Raw genomic sequence first — 13,952 nt, forward strand, 5'->3', positions numbered from 1 at the left:
CAGAATCTGAAATATTAGGAAATATTGTTCATAGTATAGAAAAACCAAAAAATAGTTCTTTAATCACTATAAATTGTGAAATAGAATTAGCAAAAGAATATAAGATACAAACCGTAGCTATGATAGATACAGGGAGTACAAAGAGTGTTATAAGAGAAGAATTAGTACCAGAAAAATATAGACAAAAATTAGCAAAACCAGTAAAAATAACACAATTTGATGAAAGACCAGTTTACTTAACACATTGTATAAATAATGAGTTTATTAAAGTAGACAAACAACAATTTAATTTACCATTAACATTTGTTTCACCAGTAGGATCATATCCATTTATTTTAGAATTAAACTTTTTGAAAAGTTTGCAAGGTTTTTTATTTATGAACCCTAACATAACATTTTTCAAAAGAGACATTACAATAACTGACCAAAGTAATACTGTAGAAGCATACAAAAACATAAGTATAGAAGAGCCAAGTGGCCAAGATAGTTATCATTTAGAAAACTCAAAAGAAAATTATGAGCATAATGACGTAGAAGAGTTTGATGAAGACATTTTTGAACATGAATACCCGATTTTAGAAGAAGGAACCTGTATAGAAATATTACAGTTAGATAGACCAAAGAGTTTAGAAGAATTGTTACAATTAGCAGAACAAACTAGGATTATAGGAGAAGACCCACAGTTACATTGGAGTAAAAATAAAATACTAGCAAAATTAGATATAATTAACCCAGATTTAACCATTAAGACGGCTGATATGCCTTGTAATCTAATAGATAAACAAGAGTTTGAGCAGCCAATAAAAGAGTTGTTAAATTTAAAAGTAATTAGACCATCTAAGTCTAGACATAGATCAGCAACATTTATTGTAAGAAAACATTCGAAACTAAAAAGAGGTAAGGCTAGAATAGTTTATAATTACAAGAGATTAAATGATAATACATACGAAGATAGTTATAAATTACCAAATAAGGATAAGCTTATAAATAAAATTCAAGAGAGTAAATATTTTAGCAAATTTGATTGTAAATCAGGTTTTTGTCAAATAAGATTAGCAGAAGAATCAATTGAGTGGACAGCTTTTACTTGTCTAGAAGGACATTTTGAGTGGCTCGTTATGCCATTTGGACTTAAAAATGCTCAATCGATCTTTCAAAGAAAGATGGACCAAATTTTCAAGAAATATGATAATTTTTGTAGTGTTTATGTAGATGATATTTTTGTACATAGTAAAAATAAAAATGAACATAGGAAGCATTTAGAGATAGTATTACAAGAATTTATCAATAATGGAATTGTGATTAGCAAAAATAAAATAGCATTAGAAAAGCAAGATATAGAATTTTTAGGAATGTATATCAAGTCAGGTACAATACAATTACAAGATCATATAGCTAAAAAGGTGTTAGATTTTCCAGATAAATTAGAAGATAAGAAACAATTACAAGCGTTTTTAGGATTGCTAAATTATGCAAGAAATTTTATCCCTAATTTAGGAAGAAAAATAGCAGTATTATATAGTAAAACTAGCAAAACAGGACAAAGATATTTTAATAGTGAAGATATTAAATTAGTTCAAAAAATAAAACAAGAAATTACTAAACTTAAGCCATTAACATTACCACTAGATAATAGTTACAAGATAGTTGAAACAGATGCTTCATCATTAGGATGGGCAGGTATACTATACCAAAAAAAGCATAGGGAGTCTCCAAAGTCTAACGAACAAGTTTGTAGATATTCCTCAGAAAAATTTAGTGATATCCAGTCAAGATTACCATCAACAGATTTGGAAATTCTAGGGATAATTAATTCACTTGAAGCATTTTCTTTATTTTTACATAATGAAGTATTTACGATTAGAACAGATTGTCAAAATATAGTTTCTCATTATAACAATATACATGCTAATAAACAGGCAGCTCGAAAATGGGTTAATTTTGTTGATTCAATTACAGGAAATGGTTTTAAACCAATTTTTGAACATATAAAAGGTAATGACAATACATTAGCTGATATCTTATCAAGATTAATTTGTTGAACAGGTATGGAATATCGTGGACCATCATCAGCAAATAGCACAAGGCTGCAAGGCAGAAGAGTTTCTTTCAATGACATGATTATGCACCATCAACCTCCACCATTCAGTGGATTTCAAAATAGCATGAACAGACCAGCATCACCACCAGTACCTACGTTCAGCTTTAATGGCAATATTGTTGAAGGAATCAGAAATCCAACTCTAAGATATAGGTCAAGGGTACCAAGGCTTTCTGATAAGCAGCAGGTTCTCTTAGATAATTTCTGGAATATCCAAATTAAGCAGCCACATGAGGTTAGGTCATGAAAAAATAATTAAAGCCTTGGAACAAGAGTTTGATAGCTTTAATTTTAATTTCCATCAAAACCAGCAACATATTCATTCTCTTGAGCACAACCTTCAAGCCATTTCTAGGGACCATGAGTCATTACTTTGTAAGTTTACCAAAATGAACCAAGAACTCCAATCTCTTAGAATGCAGCAAAAGGCAAGTGACACCTTGAAAAGAGAATTAAAAATAACTTTAGAAACTGATCATCATAAGAATAAAGGAAAAGAGGTTATTGAACCCATAGAACAAGAGGCTAATGAGCCCATAGAAGAAATTAAGATTGAGCTCTTAGAAGAAGATGTTGAAATGGAGCAACATCAAAGTAATGATCAGCATCAGGTTCTGAGTGACAAAGAAAAACAAGAAAAATATGAAAGTTTTCTTAGGAATATATCTTCAAACTTAATATTATATGATGTCTTATTAGAAGAAATTTCAAAGACGAAACTAAGAATAATGCCAACAGATATGCAAAATGAGATCCTGAGTAGAGCATCACAGTCCATGAAAGAGTTATAATTACAATTACAATGCGCCTTGTATCAGTCCATCTTTGATCCAAAACCAGGGATGGATATTATTACAAAGATGTATCCTCCATGTCTTTGTGATAGTACAGAGAATTGTATTTGTAAACCAGAGGTTAGTGTAGCTGTGGCCAGGATTAACATGAGAGATTTTAAATCAAGGCATTTTAGTTATGAGCATCAGGAAAAGCATAATGTGGTAGAAGTTACCCCTGCCTTATTATTAGAGTTTGGTTATCTCGATAAAATATTTATTAACCATATTTCTCAACTAGAATCATTTCCTGAAAAACTTATAAAAGTAGCAGAAGATTATCTAGAAAGATGGAAGGAAATTTGCATAAGTTTTATAAGTAGTCCTCCAGATTGGTATGTACATATGCATAAGGAGAAAGCTAGGCATATAGTCATGATCAATGAAGAGTCCTTTAGACTAAACCCTATCTCCTCACTTAGGTGGACTCCTTCATACAAAGATATTTTAAAATTTAGAGGGATCCAAATGTTTGCTTTAGATGAGTTTGAAGATTTTAGGTATGACATGGTACTAGTAGCAGAAGAAGAAGAGATGTATATTTACAGCAAGACAAGAATCAGTCATCAGCCTTATTGGAAACCCCAAAATTTCAAAGAAGAAACAGCATAAATATATTACAAGGTGAAAGAAGATAGAGAAAGAGATGTGGAGCTAGTAGAAGGCATATTGGAATAATTTGTCAGAAGAAGAGTTGCATAACATCGACAACATGATGGAAGCCTGAAGAGCTAGCTGTAAAATTAGCATAAGTTTAATAGCATAATGTAAAATGATGTATTCCCAGACAGAAATGTCAACATCTTTGTGGACCCCGCTGTAATGGCATAAGAGTAAATAAAGAAAAGTACTTGATCCATTATGGACCTTTCATACACAAAATGTCCTTATAATTAAGAATGAATAGTTCCAGACCCTTTTCGTTAAAACTCCCAAAAAAAAAAAAAGATTGTCGAGTGTTGTGGACGGCAAGGCTGTCTGCATCTTGTTCTTGTATAAGCTCCCTTGGCAGGCAAACAATAATATACTCAACTCAAGGGGAGGGCTAAATTTTGCTACCTCAAACCTTCTCTCTTGTGAATTTATGGAGGAAAGGAAATTCAAGGGGTTGGAAACTTGGACTTTTGTCATTTTATGAACTTCAATAGGCATTTTGGACTTTTGAAATTGAAAAAGGGAGACCGTTTAGGCATATAAAAATCACTCAAAGTGCTTCTACTTCTTATTCAAAGCATTTTTTAAAATTTTGCAAACAACTGTTTTTCAAAATGAAAGCGCTTTACGCCTTAGGAAGCACTTTTAGCTATTTCAAAAGTATATCTGAACGAATCCATATATGATTGAACAAAGAGTTTTACAAAATGCCTTTCTTGGTGAGAAACAACTCGTCCGTGATCAACCCTCTACTGACTAGGGAAAAGTTCAATAACTCAAATCCCATTACCAAGAAGCACATCCAACACCCAGCGAAGGACACTGACCAAGCGTCCATCACATTGTACAAACTTCGTCCAAGCAAACCTCAAAAACGACCGAGCTCCTGATTTGAAACACCATATCTCCCAGGGTTGATTCTGCTACTTCCATAAGCTGTAGTGGTGTCTAACCTAGGACAATCTCTCGCCCAATTTCCAAGTTAGTGGCATTTGAACCATTCAATTGAAGTATTGTTGATACCGGGCCTAGAAGACGCTCTACTGCTATAGCCCACTCCCGATGACTGTCCCGGGCCATTCTTTACACTTAGGCAGTTCATTGAGCTATGGCTAGTATCCCCACAACTATTACATGTTTGATACTAACCAACAGAGCTCGTTGAAAGAAACTTACTGCCATACTAATTCCCATTGTGACCTGCTTGATTTTTTGGTGCTCCAAATTCTCTACTGGCATTGTTACTGTAACCAACATTCCCAGCTGTCGTGAGCTGTCTACTTGTAACGTTCCCAAATCTAGCAACACTCATTCCGGTAGGCATTACATTGTCCATTTTGGAGGCAGAAGCACTAATATTTTCCATCTTAAGCTTATCTATCAATTGTAAAATGAACTCCAACCTCCGATGAAAAGTTCACCTTCTCTGCTTTGATAACTGTTGATTTTACATGTTGTTCATCACTAAAAATCTCCTCCTTTACTTTCAACTTGAAAATGAAGTTACCCATGTTGAGCCAGTATAGTCTTGTATCCGTAACTTGAGTATATATCTATAGTCGCATTCTTCTACAAACTCATTGAGTGTTGAAATGTCCCACATCGACCATATCAATGAGAAAATATGAGTTTAAATATCTTAACCCCACTCCAACTAACACCAAGGCTTTTGTGATAAAACCTCACACCTGACGGATTGTGCAGGTGGTAATTACCAAGTTGGGGACAATATCGGTGTTGTTGGAAGTGGCCTGTATGGCCCGTCTCTCTGATAATTTTACATGGTATCAGAGTCAGGAAGCTGGCCCGTACTATACTGCCACATGATGGGTGGGTCCCCTTGACCTCACACGATTATGGTAGGTCCCTTGGCCCCACATGTAAGGTGAGTCTCATTGGCTCCCACACCTAATGAATTGTGGCCTTTTGTGATAAAACTCCACACCTAATGAATTGTGCAGGTGGTAATTACCAAGTTGAGGACAATTTCGGTGTTGTTGGAAGTGGGCCGTATGGCCCATCTCTCTGATAATTCTACATCTTTCACATCTTTAATTTCCATCTTCATTATTTGTAACATTTTTGCTGCATTGCCGATCACCAATCATGATTGGGCATGTCAAATAACATAAACTATCAATCCTTACAAATGAAATCCTTGCACCAACTGTGATCCAATCTAGCTTCTCGGAAGTCCCTAGCTTCTCATCTTTAATTTGGGATAGAGTCTTTCGGATATCTGCTCTACCCACACCTGTCGTTTCCCTGGAAATGGAGATACATGGGGTATTATTTCCTTCTTTCTCAAACCAATTCCTCACCTCATAAGCCTTCTCAATATTAGGCTCTATTAGAAGCTGACTTGTAGAAATGGTCCCCATCACCTTCCCATTGAAATCATTGACTCTACCACCTTTTACAGCAAGCACTGGGAATAGACCAAAAAAACACACATATTCTGCAGTCTTTGCCCTTCTGAATTGCCCAAATTTCCCGAGAGAGTTACTTCAAAACTACGACCAGACATATACTTCAACTGGAGGGTTCTCTTCCGAGTCTCAACGCCAGTTTTTTCTCATTATAGAAGTAGGGGGACTGATGGATGTCATGATACCACACCTATTACATCCACAATATAGTTGCTCTCCAAGCCTTTAGCAAGATTTATTGGCCTGAAATGGAAATTATGATATTGTAACAACATCAATCCTTTGTTAAATGTAAGGACACGTGTCCGAAATTAAATAAAAAACACATACAAGACATGCATTTCGGGACAGCAGACCCGCCGCCATACTATTAGCATAATAAATATTTTTGATATTGTAATATTTTATTAATTTAAAAGTTTACTCACACGATAGTTTAGAATTACGCAAAATATATTTTTTGGTTTTTATCACAAATGGTTCCTGAACTTGACTATCACCATGAAGATGTCCTTGAAATTGAAAATCAATCAATGTAGTCCCTAAAAATAAGTATCGCAAATTAATGTCGTCATTCCGTCATAATTCTGTTAAAAAAATATGTTAAGTGCTGATATGGCACAAAAATAATCCTCATACGTCTTTTTTTTCCTCACAAATGGTCTTTGAAATTAACCCACAACATCAAAATGGTCCCTGAAATTGACCCGTGACGTCAAAATGGTATCTGAAATTGAAAATTGATCAATGTAGTCCCACAAATAAGCATCTCAAATCAATGTAGTTCTTCTGCCACAATTCTGTCAAATATTTTGTTATGTGCTCATGTGACACATAACTGGGTCACACAAGTCTAATTAAATTAACAAAATTACAATTAGGCTTAATAATTTAACAGTTAATAAAAACACTGTCAACCCAAAAACCCAATCCTACAATCACTCTGATCCCAGTCCACATTTATATACCTCATTTGCTATCTATTCTCTAAAAAAAATCTCAATACACTCATCTTTACACACTTCGACACCTTTCACCAAATAGAACTTGGATCGAGATCACCAATGGTGACGGCTTGGCCCATTCGCAACGACTTCTGAGACATCACCGTTAACATTTAGGCGATCAACATCCTCACAACCTTAATCTTGGAGAGCTTGTTCGGCTCTTCCCTAATGGTCTGGTGATGCAAAGAACGACGAGGTCTGCTTTGAGATAATGAGGTTATAACCGAGATGCGTCCATTATTGGTTGAAAACTACTACCACTCCCCCTCTTAGCTCTTGGTTAAACCTTGTGTATTTGAGAATTTATGGAAGGGATCTTTCTTCGGAGTAGGCCCTACTACAAGAAAAAAAAAATTCGTTGTACAAAAAGGTGTTTAGACAACTTTTTTAATTAATTATTAAACCCACATCAACACATAACAATTTTTTTTTACAGAATTGTGGTGGAATGATCATATTGATTTGCAACACCTATTTTCAAGGACTACATTGATTGATTTTCAATTTCAAGAACCATATTGATGGTGTGGGTCGATTTCAGAGACCATCTTGATGGTGTGAGTCAATTTCCGAGATTGTTTGTGATAAAAATCTATAAATCTTATGGAGCCCATTTATGTACCACATCAGCACTTAACAGTATTTTTAACAGAACTGTAAAGGAATGACCACATTAATTTGCAACACCAATTTAATACTCCGGTGGTCTCTGGGTCTCCTTCTCCTTATCGTTGTTTTCTTTTCACTATCGCTGTTTGTCGTAGCCAATCTGGATAAATCATGTACATATTGTGTTTGCTTCTATGTCCCTATCCATTTACATACTTATTCATACTAGTGACCGGAGCAATCTAGTGAAGGTCACAAACTTAACATCTTACCAAAGTCCTCACTGATTTTGCGCATCAACAACCTTAATCTTGGAGAGCTTGTTCAACTCTTCCCTAATGGTCTGGTGATGCAAAGAACGATGAGGTCTGCCTTGAGAAAATGAAGTTATAACCGAGATGTGTCGATTATTGGTTGAAAACTATTACCACTCCCCCTCTTAGCTCTTGGTTAAACCTTGTGTCTTTGAAAATTTATGGAAGGTATCTCTTTTCGGAGTAGGCCCTACTATAAGAAAAAAAAATTCATTGTACAAAAAGGTATTTAGACAACTTTTTAATTAATTATTAAACCCACATCAACACATAACAATTTTTTTTTTTACCGAATTGTGTTTGAATGATCATATTGATTTGTGACACATATTTTCAAGGACTACATTCATTGATTTTCAATTTCAGAAACCATATTGTTGGTGTGAGTCAATTTTAGAGATTGTTTGTGATAAAAATCCGTAAATCTTATGGGGCCCATTTATGTACCACATCAGCACTTAACGGTATTTTTAACAGAATTGTGATGAAAGGACTACATTGATTTGCAACATCTATTTTCAGGGACTATATTGATTGATTTTTAATTTCAAAGATCATTTTGATGGTGATGGTCAATTTCAGGGACCATTGTGATAAAAACCCTATATATATATATTTTTTTTTTTTGTCAAACAATAAATTTTGTTAGATTAAAATATTAAATCTACCACAAACAGAATTTAAGCTCAACACTTTTTAATACTGTGTAAAAGGCCACTGGGGGAATAAACAAATTAAGAGGGGAAAACATGATGGAAGAAGAAGAGAGAAGAAGCGAAAAAGAAAAAAAAAGAAAAAAAAGACTAACAAAAATCTGAAAAAGAAAAAATTTAGTTTTAATGAAAAATGGCAAATGAAGGTGTATTGAATAGTATAAAAAAAAATGTAATCTTTCATTAAAAAATGTTTGTTAAAACTCCAAAAAAAAAAAAATCAATAATTCCTCTTCTTCCTTGTGTTCAGTGCTCTTGGACTGGGGTTTCCATTCACCGGATAAATGGTTCCGGTGGCTGGACCTTTTGCAGAAAACCCCACGAATGCCCTTTAATTTACGCCAAGTACCAAGCTTAATGGATTCTGAGGAGGTCTCTGTGAAGGGCAGCGTGGCCAATTTAATACTCCGGTGGTCTCTGGGTCTCCTTCTCCTTATCGTTGCTTTCTTTTCACTATCGCTGTTGGTCGCCTTCGTCGCCGTTTTCGTCGCCAATTCTTCAATTCCGAGCTCAATTTCAGTGTCCTCTCAGTGCAGGATCGTCTCAAGCAGTAAGTTTATTTATTTAAATAATTTTGATGTTCTTGAAAATCACTGTTTGTTGACTTGGAAATGAGAATCGAATTGCAGAATAGAGTTCTTCAAATTTGTTTTTGTTTGTTGAGCTGTAACAAAAGGAGCTTGTTTTGCTGTGGTTGCATAGCATATATAATGATTTTAATGCAAATTTGTTAGTTGGAAATTTGGAATCACCATTTTGTGTTAGAATTGTGTAGATATGTGTTAAGTTTGTGGAACACAAGGATCTGTAGTTAGTTTATTATCGATCACGAAATCATAATAATCGAGTGGGAGCGGTTTTTCATTTTTGCAGGTGTTGATCTTAAGTCTTCTAAAGTGTGTGAGCTTGGACTGTTCAATTATAAAGCCAAGCATGTGTTTTATCCTTTTCAAGGAAGAAGGTTTCGATGCCGTTATGATTACTACTGGGCTTCAATTTTTAAGGTACTCTAACTTACGGTGAAACTTCAAACTATATTTATCAGCACGAACCTGTGTTTTTTTAAATCAGTTTGTATGCTAATCATAGTTGCAATTTCTGATTGCATAGCTTTAGCTTCCACGCACAATTTGTAGTTGGAACTTTATTTTGTTAGAGATTTGGATTTGAGTGCGTCTCTGTTAGGTTTTTCTTCAAGTTTGAGGTAAGTGCAGTTTATCCGTGAACCAAAAGAGTACTATGAAGATTCTATGTAGTGGTAGGATGGCATTTGTGAAGCCTTCTTTTCTTGAAAAACAGTTGGTAATTGGCAAGTTGGCTTTATAGGTAAACTGATAAAGTCTCTGTTGTGTAGTTTAAAGAAATTATGCTTTACGGTCATGCTACCATGGTTCCTCTAATTCTTGATAAACTTGACTGGAGTCAAACCACGAAAGATTAACACAAGTTATATCTGTTTCTAGATGTCTAGTAATACAAGATAAACTTTATAGAGACTCCATGTGTCAGAATAAAACCCAAGGGGTTCAGAGCAAATTCTCTGTTTTTCCCTTTTTCTTGTTTAGGTAATTTCCTACTTCATGAACTGGACAATGGTATGTAGCAGTTTCTGCTTTGCATGTCTGTTCATTCAAATATTAATTCTTGGGTTTCCTGATTGCAGGTGGAATACAAAGATCAGTCTTCCGGTCAGACTCAGCTTGCATTGGCTGAGGCTCCAAATGAGGCCCTTCCTCTTAATTGCAGACCTAATTTTGGTGCTGCATGGTTGACCAAAGATAAATTCAAGGTATCGTGCAAGGCCTTTCAATTGTTTACACTGTGGTCAGCATAAAAATCGTTTTTGAATTTTGGTTGAAACTAATATATATGAATATCACTTTTACCATCGAAGTAACATCATAGTTGAACATTATGGTTCTTTAACTCCGTGATAGAATTTTCTTAATTTCTCATGTTTGTTAGGTCAATGAAACTTATGACTGCTGGTACACGTATGGCATTTCCAAAGTTAGCTTATATCATGATGGTTTCTTCAGTTGCCAAGCTAAAGATCCGTCTACATTTGAGATGATTAGAAGATATCGCATCCTGTGAGCAAACTGACTTTTTTCTTATTTCTTTTAGCTTATCAGTTTGTTCTATTTGTATGGATATTGTTTCATGGACTAAATTAGTTCCAAAATGTGAGTGTTTAGATAACTGCACTTAATCACATAAATACGTTAGGATAGCCTTTCTAGATAGATTGCTTATCTCAAAAAGAAGGTAATATATCAGCATGGATGGATATATTGGTTCCGAAAACATGGAAATAATATCATAAAAATTCAAGAAACGATATATGAAAGTTCCGAATGAAATTCCGATCTACTATTTGATTAGAACAGTGGTGATGGGCGAGGTGGTTTGGGCGGAGTCAATATGGTATGTGTATGATTACTTGTATCTTAAAATTTTAAATACATACAAGCCACAGCGTCTTATCAAAAGAAGCAGTTGGAGCTGATGCTGCATACCTGTAAAAAAGGTTCTGTGGAACCATGACAGCAGAAGAAAACTTGTAGAAGGAAAATATCTTTCATGCTTCTGCTTGCACTACATTGGCACATAGTTTCATAAAAGACTAACTTCTGAAGGAATGGAGGGAGTATTTGTGTTGCAAATCTGAGAAAGAGAGGACAGCACCTTCGTTGTCACTGTTATATAGTGCATGTACTCTCTCATTATGATTGTTCCCTACAAAAGAGTTCTAGTCTCGTCCACTCTTTGTCCCATGTCAATCTATTGCATTTACATTTGTCACTTGTGTAGCCAGGCCATCTGTTTAGCGAAATGATTGTTCCAGCCTTTCATAATCTCTAGTGTTTACTGTACCGTGTAAATTTATTTGTAGCTTTATCCACTTTAGTATTCACTCCCATAGGAGATAATCTTAACTAGTCCAACAATTCTCCCTTGGGCGATGGTAGTACTTTTCATGTTCCAGAGTCCAGACTATCCCTATGTTCTTTCTTCCATAGAACATTATATCAATCAACAATTTCTTCTTATTTAGGAAAACTTTATCCTGATAGTAGTATATAGAGGATTAAGTGGAAACAGTTGTGATGCTATCTTTCGTTGAAGGCTTTTGACAACGCACTAAACCATTGTAACCCGCCTTTCTTTTTCTTTCCTCTTCCTGTCACCTCTGATAAAAGTTAGACAAAGAAGGAATTTAATTCTATTAGCTAAAATGAAAAATAGAGACACTATATCTCTGTTCTGATAATGGAGTAGAACTTGATTAAAGCCTATGTTTATGTTTTGTGTTTTGTATTTTGTTCTTGTATGGTCTTACTTAGTAACGGTGTCTCTTATATTTCAGGGCGACGAAGATTTTACACTCCTGGATTGTCAGCCAGAAACGAGGTGGGTTATGGAGGTGGGAAACAATAGCTGGAGTTATTAGTGGGTTTTTAACTTCTTTAATCTCCATAATCTTTGTTAGACTCCTGCAGCAAATGAAATTTAGGTTGCCTCAGATTTTAGCCGCAAGAGTGCTTACTACCGGCTTCAGGCGCACTTGTTTACTTGTGGCATACATTTCTTTTGCGGGTTGGCTGGCTGTCCAGTATGGGAAAAGGCTTGGCCTCCCGGAGATAATCGTACTTTTTAAGAACTCTTGAGAAGTAGGCAGCACAGTTTTTTGAGAAGTTGTAATTCCCTTTTTGTCTGCAAGGGGTCGGTCTTGGATTCTACAGATTTGGAGTTGCAGCAACGGAGTGTATCGTTCATTCTCTGTACAATGATATACAAATGACGATTGAGTGGGCACCGAATGCGCTTAATCATCGTCTTCGTCTTGTCGGATAGAAGCATATATTTATATTGAGCTAAGGTAGAGATTGTATACTATAGGCAACTTACATGGAAGTAAAAGAGCGATAATCTTATATGTGATTTGTGAAAAGTATCTCACAGAATTGAATCTATTTTTCAACATTGAAATTTGAATAATCTTTTGTTTTATGTTTTATTTGGGCTACCTTGTTAAAATTTCAGACAATAATACTGCTGATGAATTGTTCATGCGCTACAAAGCTAATTACTAGAAGCCTCTACTCAACATCCGAACATAGGGTGTGGTTCGTGATTTGACTTCATCAAATAATCGCAAGTGGCCCTCTATCACAACGGTAAAGAGGAGTGTTGTCTTTGTACTACAGTGTGGGTTCAAACTTCAATGACTCTTTAATCTAACATCTATTCTTCGACAAAAAAAATTAAATAATAAATAATTAGATAATCAATCATAATTTAAATTTAAATCGATAAATTTACTTTATTTAAGTTAAAACTAATCAAAGAATTAATAAAGAGAATTCCTTAATTAATTTTAGTCAAATGTCGACACGTGTCACTTTTGATGACTCGTCCAGTTTTGATGAGTCATATGCCTTGTGTACGATATGTGAGACTCATGGTGCGTGCCACGTAAGCCTTGACATGTCGAAATTTAATGTATTAGTGAACATTTATTTCATCAAAATTCTGATGTTTAAAGGTGCCTGCTCCAATTGAAAAACTGTGGATGAATTATCTTTTGAACGTAGAAAGAAGAATCAACACTCGGAGGTGATCACATTACATATGGAAGAAAGTATTTGCAGAATTTGTGGCACATTTGAAGGCAATTTCAATTTAAAGAAAACCATTTATTTCAATTTAAAGAAAACCATCAGAAATGATTTATAAGTGTCGGCCCATGATTTTCTAGGGACTGAGTAAGGCTAATCCGAATACTATTACCTCAGAAGTTCGACCATGGACTCACGGAGCTGGTTCAGATGGAGTAGCGATGCCAGCATGAGTGTTCGGGGGCATTAGGCAGAGTACTAGCGGCTCCGCATGATGACCATGCTTGTTTTGTAAGATACGTGATTTGATCCGGATATGGACAAAATCAAATCATTTAAGTCTTGAAGTTCCTACAATGTAGGAATTGGCGTACACCACAAGTAATCATAACTCCTAAGAGGGTGCAATATCTACTTCTAGATATCCTCTAGGATTCTGCCAGCTTTTTTTTTTAATTTTAATAAATGATATTATCTACACTAGGAGAGGAGAATAGGCTTAGCCTCACAATGAACTATTAATAATGTAGTTCAAATTCACATTTGACGAGAATTGAACTTAAGACATCTCACTTATAAGTGAAAATGAATACCAATCCGGCGAACCTACTTATGAATTACACATGCAACTTTGAATGTTAGGTTTTCCTAATGCATATTATACTTGTGG

The 13,952-nt window shown here is 35.0% G+C and overlaps 1 protein-coding gene and 1 pseudogene across 1 annotated transcript; one reads left to right on the forward strand and one right to left on the reverse strand.

The window, feature by feature from the left end:
* Window positions 1-4,771: 4,771 nt before the first annotated feature.
* Window positions 4,772-6,292, reverse strand: LOC126609342 (replication protein A 70 kDa DNA-binding subunit E-like; annotated as a pseudogene).
* A 2,560-nt stretch (window positions 6,293-8,852) lies between these two features.
* Window positions 8,853-12,681, forward strand: LOC126607386 (uncharacterized). The gene is made up of 5 exons (XM_050274945.1): window positions 8,853-9,210; window positions 9,534-9,664; window positions 10,324-10,449; window positions 10,626-10,753; window positions 12,031-12,681. Exons 1-5 carry the CDS (start codon window positions 8,985-8,987, stop codon window positions 12,329-12,331), a joined length of 912 nt encoding a protein of 303 aa, XP_050130902.1. The 5' UTR covers window positions 8,853-8,984; the 3' UTR covers window positions 12,332-12,681.
* Window positions 12,682-13,952: the final 1,271 nt, after the last annotated feature.

This window comes from Malus sylvestris, chromosome 16 (genome assembly GCF_916048215.2).
Source record: "Malus sylvestris chromosome 16, drMalSylv7.2, whole genome shotgun sequence".
Classification (NCBI taxonomy): Eukaryota; Viridiplantae; Streptophyta; class Magnoliopsida; order Rosales; family Rosaceae; genus Malus; species Malus sylvestris.